General features: G+C 36.6%; 2 protein-coding genes across 2 annotated transcripts; both read left to right on the top strand.

The window, feature by feature from the left end:
- On the top strand, positions 1-378 carry LOC135638414 (protein GRIM REAPER-like). The gene has a single exon (XM_065151529.1). The coding sequence runs from the start codon at positions 1-3 to the stop codon at positions 376-378; it is 378 nt and encodes a 125-aa protein (XP_065007601.1).
- A 9,186-nt stretch (positions 379-9,564) lies between these two features.
- LOC135638413 (bZIP transcription factor 53-like) lies at positions 9,565-9,945 on the top strand. Its single transcript, XM_065151527.1, has one exon. The coding sequence runs from the start codon at positions 9,565-9,567 to the stop codon at positions 9,943-9,945; it is 381 nt and encodes a 126-aa protein (XP_065007599.1).
- The last annotated feature ends 2,428 nt before the right edge of the window (positions 9,946-12,373 follow it).

Genomic DNA, 12,373 nt, shown 5'->3' with positions numbered 1-12,373 from the left:
ATGGCCTTGACCACATCTCTTGCCTTCCCCGTTTCCTCTGCGGAATCGGACGAGCGCTCGACAGCAGCAGCAGCACCGTCTTCATTGTCCCTGGGGATCTACTCCTCGCTTAGGCATCACAAACCGAGAGGCTCGATGACCTGCGACAAGTTCCCTAGAGTTTGTCGCGCCGGCCACCACTGCTGCAGGAAACAATGCGTGGACGTGATGACCGACAACCAGAACTGCGGGGAGTGCGGGAAAAAGTGCTGGTTCGGCCAATCGTGCTGCGGCGGCAGCTGCGTCAACGTGATGTATGACCCCAACAACTGCGGTGGCTGCGACAAGAGGTGCACGAAGGGTTGCTTCTGCCAGTTCGGGATGTGTAGCTATGCTTAGAGCATGATTCATTCATCACTGTGACACCTATACACTTGCATTTCTACTTTCTTGTCGTGCTGTATTCTATTCTATTCAGTTGGTCTGTTGTATTTGTTGCATTCAGAATTATAAGCGAAGGAAATAAATACGAATAACGTGATGATGTAATGATTAAGCTTGACATGATGATGTTGGAATTGAACTTATTCATCCTTCCAATCAACCATGAAGAAGTTTGAAGCACATCAAGGTATTATTATAAAGAAGTTCTCAAAAGGTGAAGCACATTAAAAACCCTATAGGAGAATGAACCAAACTAAATATTAATTCTTGGAAGTTGAAAAATCACTTAGAGAAAAGATATTCACATTGAACATATTAAATTTGATGTATCAATGGGGCTATACAAACTCCAAATATTGGGTTATGAGATCATAGAGTTTGGGTTGTAGTCAGGATAATTTGAGTCAAATAATAATACATTCTTTCTTTCTTGCTCTATCACTCTCCCTATCCCTTCGACATGTGATTCATATATCTTCAAGTTTCATATATCAAAACCTAATATATTACTAGCACTCTATCAATTTCTAAACTTGGCAATAAATGCTTGAAATTTCATTATTCAAGTTCACTAACCAACCTTTTTTTTCCAGAAAAATAAAAACTCTTTATTCTACTATTGTAGCAAGAATAAGAGAATTAAATTTTTTGCAAAAATTAGATGGGAAATCAAATCCCTAAGACTGACAAACGAATCTTGATCGAGCAAAGTTAGCTAAAGAATGTGTCACATCACTAACCAGCATTCACTACTTCAAAATTATAGAACTTAATGCAAGTCACGAAACTAAGTATGATATATTGTTGTATATATAGTAAATATGTATAGCATATGTAGGAAAAGAAACAACCATCATGATAGAAATTTCAAATAGACCATTCCCTCACAGAGAAGACATGCAAAAGAAAAGGGAGCATGCTCACATGTGCTGAGTGGTGGAAACACCCTCATCATAAAGACAAAGAAAACCTCATCATAGATGGATCCATCTTGAACCAGCAAGTTTTGAAAGCATCTCTTGGTCACCGAGATCTCAAACTTCACATTAATCTTATACTCTGAGTGAATAATCTATTGAACAATTATTATTCTCAAAAATTAATTTATATCTACTGACTATCAAACATAAAATAAAAATAATATTTTTGATAATCGAAGGAACAAAATAACATGTAACCAATGTAATAATAGCTCCACCAAGTAGGTGTGGGGTGACCTGGCCAATAACTATTACAGTAATTTTTACTTCATTGTCCATCTTAAGGTTTATCTCGTCTTTTGCTAATCTCCTAAGTCTTACTAGAACCTACAATAAATTATAAATATGATAAGTACTATTAGTATTTAATACCCATTTGTTATCATAAGAGTCTGACAAATGTATAGGGTGACCTTGCCAATAGCTATTATAGTAACTTTTGCTCCATTGCTCATCTTGAGGTCCATCGCGCCTCTAGCCAATCTCCTATATCTTACCAGAACTTATAACGAATTACAAATATGATAAGTACTACCGGTGTCCAATACCCATGTATTATCATAAAAGTCTGACAAATGAAGATTGATCATGAATGTACCTGAAACTTCTTCAAGCTTCTATTTCACTCTCTTTGTAAGGTACTCTTTGTAGTTCCTCTTTAAGTGTCAATATTTACCGTAGTGGAAGTACTGGCCTTTGCCCTTTGTCTTATCTTTCTTAGCAATCTTTACTTTCCCTAGTTTGCCTATACCCTTGCCCTTCTTAAGGGACTTTTCTACCTTTCTTTTCTTTCTATTCTCACTCGTATAGAGAACTAGTTTTTCTTTCTTGATAGTGCTCTTTGCCTCCCTCAACATATTGAGGAGCTTAGGAAGCGTCATCTCAACCTTGTTCATATTAAAATTCATTATAAACTGTGAAAAGAAGTTTGATAGGGACTAAAACACAAGATCCATACATATGTTATCCTCTAAGACCATTCCTATTCTTGTGAAAAGAAATCTCGAGAGTCATGGACCGCAACCTAATGTGGTAAGGCCTAAGTCAGTCACCTAATCACTCACATCAAGATTTATATGTGCAGTGGCGCATCTCCATGCCTTGTGATTGTCCATCTCATCATTATCAGTTTCATCGACATCTTAGCGCATCTCCATACATCGCGATCGTTCGTCTCGACCTCATGGGTCCCACTATCGCTTTTACACTCTTGCTGCGCCTCATCGTGTGATTACAACTTAATCATAGGCATGCAAGCCCAACAATAAATGAGAAAAATATAGACTCATAAGCCTCAATAATAATAATAATCATATCACATGGTCCATGATCATTCGTCCACATTATACATCACATGTACAAACCATCATCATGTTGGACTACTAGATAATAATAATAATTAATTAAACCTTTTAATTAACTAATATTTTTCTGAAATTAGGGATATATAAGAAATTTTTTGAATTATGAAGGGTATTTTGGTAATTTGGATAGAATATAGAATTTTTGAAATTATGAGGGGAAAAACTATCTTCTGCCTAGAAAACCCTACTGCCCTCTTACACTTGCTACCTTGCGGCTGTCGCCACCTTGCTGTTTGCGACCACTATGGGCGGGCACCCCTGTGGGCATCGTTGCCACTATGGGCATTATCGCCCCTATGGGCATTACTATCCCTACGGGTGGTTTTGCCTATGGGTGTAGTGCCCACAAGTGGTGCTACGCCCCCTCGGTGGGCAAACGCCCCTATGAGTACCATTATTGGCAGCCTGCTAAGGCATGCCAACGGTAGCCAATTGCCTGCACGCAGATGGCCAAGGTTGCAAGCAACGTTTGGCCACTTATGCATGGGCAGCAATAGTTGTTGTCCTTTCTCGCCTTTGGCGTCAACGATCTTGACGAAAAAATTCATCCTAAAACATAACACATGCAGTTTAAAATAATTATTTTGCACAAACAACCTAGCTCTAATACCACTATAGGAAAATCTAGAGGCGACATCATATGCATAGCGGAAGAACAAAAAATAAAAAAATTAAAATTTATAAAAAAGATGTTCGTCATCGTACGAAGATTGGTATGCAAAAATCCATGAAACTTAAATCTATGTGTGAGATAATTATGTTTTACTTAGGGAGATTATATATCCTTGAATCCCTATAGATCTGTAGAAGATGATGAAGGAAGTCAAGTGCCCACCTCTCTAGTAGTGATCCATAGTAAGGCTACAACGACATTTCTCAAATCTCCACACTTACTATCCGAGGAGGAGAATGGGACAAGAGAATAGAAGGTGGCAACCAAGAAAACCTTCGGCATTTGGGTGTTTGGTTCCCTCCTATTTATAGAGGCCCTCTATCAACTTAACCCTAATGGATCCTACCTTATTGGGTATTGGATCTCTATCCAATAATCTCTTATTGGCTCTTATTGGATCTCATTCATAAGATCCAATAATTCAAGGGCTTATTGGAATTCAATAAGATAGGGGCTCCGGCGGATATCTCATATCCAAACCTATACTCGTCGCAATACCTACAATATGTGTGTGACCCTCTAGGCTCAATATCGAGCTGGTCGTGAGTCATACCTGTCAGAACTCCTTTTGGCTTAGTGAATTATAATCCCCATAATAATTCACTTGACTTATCGATTACGGACATACTAGGCCACTACGCCATAGCCTCCAAACGATGAATCTGATCATTTGGACATATTTGTGCTCAATTACCATGTACTTATAATCCCTTATCTATCTAATATCTTAGAGACCGTATACCAGATATGGTGCTGTCAAACCCATAGGATTCTACTCGAGTCTCGCTCTAATCGATTTCTCTCAAAGAACTCTTTTTCTCTAAATCTGAATGACCATGGCTAGGGATTTGTTTGAGTAAGAACATATGAGATATTCCTATCATGACATTAAGAGTTGATGATCCTCTATCGACACTCAATAGCCCTCGCAAGGTTGACTGCCACTCTCGATGACCGATTGTACTAGATTTAGAACTTCCAAACATATAAGTCCAGTATCAAAGAGTGGAGTACTCATATAGGACATCTTTGGTGTCTCAAGTCTAAGGATCAGGTACACTATTGGGACAATATAATCATTGTCTAACAATGAGGTATCATTAATCATCAAACATTCCATGAGCGGATCAATCAATGAACTCATTTTCCAATAAGTACATGTATTGTATCCATAGTGTCCCCACACGAGCAACTATAAGACCAACTATCTCCAACATATAGACGGGTATATAATACACTAGTTTGTCTGGTCATCTCGATGTCCCTCTCAATTAACCTATGACCATGATTATTTAGTGTTTATATTTAAAGGTAAATCGATCTCATTATCATAATCTCGTCATAATCTGATTCTCATTGCACTGATTCATAAACATCATTATATATATATATATATATATATATATATATATATATATATATATATATATATATATATATATATATATATATATATATATAACAATCATTATAAAGTGATAAAATATCAAATAATATAATAAGAAAAAAAAAATGTGTATCATGTCACACATGTCATCACTAATATGATTAACTTGTAAGACACCTATGACTAGTAGAGAATATGAGGTGGTAGTTAAAAACGAACCTAGTCTATGGCTTTGGTTCCCTCCTAGAGGCTCTCTATCAACTTAATCATAATGGATCCTACCATATTGGGTATTGAATATTCATCCAACTACTCAAGCCTCTTAGATTAGTAGGTTTCTACCCAATAATCTTTTATTGACTCTTATTGGATCTCATTCATAGGATCTAATAATTCAAAGGTTTATTGGATATCCAATAAGATAGAGGCTTCAATGGATATCTCATGTCTGAACCTCTACTTATCACAACACCTGTCATATATGTGTGACCCTCTAGGCTCAATATCGAGCTGGTCATAAAGCATACATGTTAGAACTCCTTATGGCTTAGTGAATCATTATCTCCATAATAATTCACTCGACTCATCGACTATGAACATACTAGGCAACTATGCCGTAGTTCCCAAACGATACAGGGGAATCTAATCCATTGAACTTATCTGTCCTCAATTACCATACATCTATAGTCCCTCATCCATCAAATATCTCATAGACCATATACCGGGCATGGTGGTGTCAGGTCCATACGGTTTCTACTCAAGTCTCGCTCTAATCGAATTCTCCCGGAAAACTCTTTTTCCCTTAATCCGAATGACCCTGGCCAAAGATTTACCTAAGCAAGAATATATAAGATATTTTTCTCATGATACTAAGAGTGAACGATCTTTTATCGACACTCAATAGCCCTCGTAAGGTTAGTTGTCACTCTCAATAACCAACTATAATATATCTGAACTTCTAGACCTATAAGTCTGATATCAAAGAGTGAAGTACTCATATATGATATCATTGGCATCTCAAGTCTAAAGACTAGATATGCCACTAAGACGACAGAATCGTTGTTTGATAGTAAGGTATCATCAACCATCCAACATTTCGTAAGCAAATCAATCAATGAACTCATTTTCCAATGAACATCTGTACTATATCTCTAGTGTCCTCACATAAGTAGTTATGAGACCAATTGACTCCATCATATGAATGGGTATACAGTATACCAGTTTGTTCGATTATCATAATGACCCTCTTGAGTAACCTATGATCGAGATTATTTATGGTATATGTTTAAAGATGAATTAGTCTTATTATCATGATCTCATCACGATCCGATTCTAATTGTACATATCTTTAGGCATCACAATATATGTATGCAACAAGTAATATAAAGTAAAAAAAATCATAATAATAATAAGCAAAAAGACTATATGTCATGTCACATATGTCATCACTCACGTAATTTATTTACATGACACCTATGACTAACAGCTTACCCTTTATATGCTGTCATGCTCAGGCTCGCCCTTTGTGTACTATCACGCTATCACACCTAACCTCATTAATCCCTTGTGCATCGATCACACTGCCATACTCGGAGGTATTAACCTATCGCGCTATTGCACTTGGCATCATCGGTCCCTTATGCATTGCTATCACAACACCATACCTTTCCATCGTGCCACCATACCTCGCTATATCATCCCAAGTTCACTATGCTGCTCATCTCAAGAAGTACAGAGGCATATGTTATGACAAAAATGGCGTGACTGATCATATGCTAACATTACCATTCGATGCCCGATACCTCACCTCCATGTGGTCGAGTCACCTAGTCAATGCATGGAAGCTATTTTAGCGATCTTTTATACTATATTAACCTCATATAACCGTATCCCACAAGTGCTAGCCATAGAATGAGTACGAACAATCTTCATAGCCCAACATTGGTCGAGAACGATTCTAACTAATGTAACAAACGAGTATAATGGCTCAGCACTGATGAAGATGATTATAACTGTTTCTTATGTTTATGTTACTATACTAATAGTGTAACAACCCTCCAAGGCACCCACTATAAAAAAAAAGGATACATGAACTAATCTTAAGTTCAACTTGTCTGACTAAATTTCCCAATGCAAGTTTGTAGTGTTCGAATGTCCTACTCAACAAACTTTACCTTGCGATTAGCTTGACCAAGAATCAAATTAGATTTGAGTCAACTTTCAACTCGGATAGTCAAAATCTACTATAACATAGTTATGTCTTCATCATTCTCAATAGATTTTTCCAACAAATGATACACGAAGAAAAAAAATATTTTTTCATAATCAAATACTTAAAAATTGATCTATCAAACGTTACAATGTTTAGAAGGTCAGCTTTGAACTAATCATTAGGATTTATTCCAATGAAAATATTGAGCTATTAACATTGTACGATCGGACCACATAATCTAAAATACTTAAGATCATATTAATGATCGAAACTCCATCCAGTCCTAAAGACAATTGCATCCCCTCTCCCATTCCAATATCGCTTGTTTTGAGAAGGACTACGTAGTCATGGACAATGTGCATCTGCACTTTGACCTTTTTTTTTCTTTGACCCTCTTTTTCACCTATGTTCTTTTCATTGTGTTCGTGTCAAATATCTTGAAAGTGGATTGTTGAATTTTCACCGTAGCTTCCCTAAACAAAAAAATTGCAGTCAAATTCAATGTTCTATTTAAAACTTTGGTGGCATCAATACCATTGGCTGCATATTTTGAGTAGTAAATAAATTCAAATTCCATTAAACTGAAGAGAAAGATACATCGGAAATAACAAAGAACATGAGTTGCAGAATGAATACTCTTTGCATTCTCCTTATCATATATTTCCAGAGCTGGCTTTGCCAGAAAATGTGAAGCTTGACTTGCTCTCCTCACGAGATGAGATTATTATATCATCACCAAACTTCATCGTTCCTTGCACGACTCTATAATCCACCAAGCAAGCTGCAACAACAAAAAAAAGTGCAGAAAAACTTGCAAGTGATAAATTTTTTGAAATGGGTGACCAAAAATCTAAATTGTAGGAAAGATTCTGATGAATATTAAAACTCTAACGCCCCTTTCATATGCAGACCAACTTGAAAAATATAATTAAGCATATGCTCCAAGTCGATCGGAGAAAAAAGTTATTTTGTAAATGTTAATTGAATATCAAATGAAATAAAAAAAGAGAAATACATTATTCAAATTCACAACCTGCTCTTTAATCATGCGACAATAAAGTTATTGATTCAGTAATTATAGGACCCAAAAGATTCATTTGTTAGAGAAGAACCCAATATGTATAAACTCTAACAATGTGCTTTTATTCTTCGTTCTGGATTGTTAGAACTTGGTAGTTTATGTGAGACAGCAGAATTTTTTTCTCATATACTCGCTATTGATGATCTTATTTATCTCTAAAATATTGCTTGTGTTTGCCCTACAAATGAAAGTATTTAATATTTTGGATTTTTTTTGGAAAGCAAATAATCTAACAAATGGAAGAGGTGGATGACGATTGAAGCCTTAGTATAAATTTAATAACTTGATATTTAAAGACACTAATACAAGACTCAGAATTTGGCATGACTTATTGATCTATTGGAGGATAAAGAATGGAACAAGAGGAGGGAATTATCTGTTCAATTTCTATTTGGTGAAATACTTGATGTAATTGCTGTACGAAAATACTTACCTATCGGACTGAAGGATGTTTGGAAAGGACATTTGACTACATCAAAGAAGTATTTGATCAAGAATTCAACAACTGTGGGATTTAGAACACATTTCTGTATTGATATGGCAAGGATCAACCATTGAAAACCTGTGAACTCCAAACCCATCACCACTGCCATCCACCCACCAAAGATTCCCAGTCAAATCCAACAGCTCGTGTCTGCTGGATTTGCCCGCAGATTTCATACCTTCCCAGCTGTCACTAGTCGGCTGGTTTTTGAACGCGCTTCCTGCACACCGCGGGTTTCCTCCAATCAAACCGTGCCAGCACACAACGCACTGATCTCTACCCGCAAGAAGTCATCGCCCACGTTTTAGGTCACCAAAACCACGTCCCGGAATGCGCCTCTCATCCTCTATAAATCGCCCATTCCGCCAGATTCGAAACCTTCTTTTCTTCATTTCGTCGAAGCATTGGTGGGCTTGGCTTTGTTTTCCTTTCCAGCTAAGTATTCTTTGTCTTCTTTCTTCCCCCTCTCTCTCACTCGGCCCTTTTTCTTCCACAAATCTTTGGTTGGTCCCTTTTGGGGTACAAATCCGGTTCCAAAATCCGATCTTTCAAGGTTGGTTTTGTTTCTTGGTTGTGATAATCCAGATCTGACTCGCAAAATCTGATCTTTGGGATCCTCCCTTTTCAGCTGCTCTTTCGATCTCTTCACTAAGGTTCATGTTCTTGATGTTCTTCCCTCGAATACTGTCGAAAACCGTAATCCAGCTTTTATGAATCTCGCTACTCTCAGCGTCTGCTTCCTCCACTCCTTCTCTGTGGTCCTTCTCTATTGGTTCTATGTGATCTCATAAACTCGTTCTGATTGCTTGATCCATTAACGTCGAGAAAGAGGCATCTTTTTCTTTTCCTGTTCAATCCAAATTCGAGTAGCTTAGAATCAGAGATCCAGCGAGGAACAAGGATATGTCTTCTTCCTTTCCCGTCCGCCGAACTTCGAGTTCCGAAGGAGACTCGCAGCCGATGATCGACGTGAGGAAGAGAAAGCGGATGCTCTCGAACAGGGAGTCAGCGAGGAGATCGAGGATAAAGAAGCAGCAGCAATTGGATGATCTGATAAACCAGGAGGCGCAGCTCAAGAGCCAAAACAGTCAGATCGCAGTGCAGATCAATCTGGTAACAGAGCAGTACAACAAAGTGGAATCTGAGAATGCTGTGCTGGGGGCTCAGCTGAGAGAACTGACCGAGAGGCTGCAATCGGTGAACTCGGTGCTCCATTTCATTGAGGAGTTCAGCGGGATGGCCATGGACATACCCGAGATACCAGACCCTCTCCTGATGCCATGGAAGCTTCCTGGCATGGCACAGCCAGTCATAGCCAATTCTAACATAGTCCGATTCTGAAACTTCATTGTTGTGCAATATCTACCTTGCTTTGCTGCTTGTGTTCTGGTTTTGTTGAGTTGCATGTAAAATCAGTATGTGTTTTCGTGTCCAAGTCAGTGGGTGATATGTGTGCATGTGCTTGTTGTAACACGATCTTTGGGTAAATGTCCTAATTATTCCAGTTGAATACTTACTGCGTGTCTCTGAAGAAACTATAAAGGTGTGGTAGATCTTGAAATATGCACAAAATGATTTCTTCATTGGTTAGCATTGAAGCCCAAGCTTGTTGCTAGCATGCAATGACTCTTAAATGGCTTCGGTTCCATGTTTTGCATCTAATCTTAGGATAAATAATCTGAAACCTGATTGTGATATAGTAGTAGCGGACATCCTGACCTGGTGCTGAATAGGTTGAGACTTATGTGACCTTCAGGGAGAAATCTCATCCCTGACAAGTGCAGTCATGCATTGGATTCTTATGTAAACATCACAACCTTTTAATCAGTAGTGGTTCAAATTATATGAGTAGCTTCTTGTCAACATGTTCAATGAAGAAGATTATACACATGCAGATTGTTCAGTTGATTTTATTCAAGCCTTGCAATAGTTCAGTGTTGCAGGATGCTTTCCTTGGAGCACGTAACTTATTTCATATGGTCGCTAGTTATTCTTTATACAGACTTAGTAATATTTCTTGGGGAGATTAATTACGGTCAGCTCCGGATAATAAATCAAATGTATTAGGCTTGTTATAATCTTGCAAAAAATGTTCATTAAAGTTGGAAGGTAAATCTAGAATTGCATATGAAACTTTTGTAGAGTGCCAAAGATGTTGGACTTCAATTGAATTTAGGCTGCTACTTTGTAGAGTGCCAAAGATGTTGGACTTCAATTGAATTTAGGCTGCTACGTAGTGCTTGTTTCTATCTTTCTTGAGTTGTTTTATCAAACACTATTCTCTTATTATTAAGGATCAAGGTTTATTTTAACCCATCTCTTAAGCTCTTATAGTTTACTTGTATCTAAAATAATTTTTATATTTTAAAAAACATAGTATATAAATCGCTCTCATCAAGTCTGATTTAATAGATATTAGAGTCTACTTACGTGATATGTTGACTCACAATAAGGCACTAATATATTGACATGTGTAATTTAGGATTAAGGTCTATTTTAACCCTTATGGTTTTGGCCATAGAGCTCCTAAGTCCTTATGGTTTACTCGTATATAAAATAATATTTATATTTTTTTAAAAATGTAACTAAATTAACAAACATTAAAATCTATTTATATGATATATTTATTTACAATAAATTATTAATATAATGACACATATAATTTAAGCTTAAAAAAAAATAAGACCTCCATTGATGCTAGGAGAGGTATCATGGAAGTGACTATCAATAACAACACCGAACCGTTGTTGCCTAGTAGGGCATCAGAAGCTCCTGAGCTCATCATTAGTATAAGAGAGGCTACGTGCGTATGATGCCCTGCTAAGCAGTAGTGGCTCGGTGCTGCTGTTGGTGGTCGCTTCCACGATGACGTCTTCTCCTATCATTGATGGAGGTCTTAGTTTTTTTAAACTTAAATTTATGTGTAATTATATTAATAATTTATTATAAGTCAACATCTCATGTAAGCAAACTCTAACGTCTAACTTAGACTTGACAAAAGGAGTTTATATGTTATATTTTTGAAAATATATAGGTTATTTTAAACACGAGGAAACTATAAAAGCTTAAGATATCCATGATCAAAATTACAATGGATAAAATGAATCTTAACCTTAAATTAGATATGTTATTATATTAATGACTTATTATGAATCATCATATCATATTTTAACCTTTGTTAACCCGGACTTGATTTATTATAAGTGTGTAAGAGCTTATATGCTATGCTTTTTTTAACTTACGAGTTATTTTATATGATTTAATGATCCATCGTTAAAATAATAAGGATTAAAATAAACTTTTAGCTCTATTATTAAAGTAATTATATGGACCTATATAAAGCTTGAATAGACCAGAAGATATTTCATTAAGTAATGAGAAATCACTAACCAATATTAATTATGTTAGATCCTCATGTGAAGTTATATTAGGGGTCAATGAACAAGATCCTTGATTTATTTTCTAGTAGATGGCGTGCTATTCTGCAATTAATTAATGGAGATCAGAGCTTGGCTGTATTTGTTTCTAAAAAACTGTTCACTCAACTAGAAGAAGTCTAGAGATTTGGCATTAGGTGGTTGAGATCACACCAATAGCATCATGCTTGTTTACCCAAAAATAATAATCTAAAATTGTTCTGATGCCTAAAATTATAATATAGTGATGCCAAAATTGCATTATGTTAAATATAGATGGTAAGAAATGTTAAGTGGAATTTCTCTTGGAATCAATTTAATAGTTTCAAAGATGACCAACATGCTTCGTTTGG

The sequence above is a fragment of the Musa acuminata genome, chromosome BXJ3-5 (assembly GCF_036884655.1).
Source record: "Musa acuminata AAA Group cultivar baxijiao chromosome BXJ3-5, Cavendish_Baxijiao_AAA, whole genome shotgun sequence".
NCBI classification, from domain to species: domain Eukaryota; kingdom Viridiplantae; phylum Streptophyta; class Magnoliopsida; order Zingiberales; family Musaceae; genus Musa; species Musa acuminata.
Note: the sequence above shows the minus strand (reverse complement) of the source record. Positions and strands in the feature narration are given on the sequence as shown.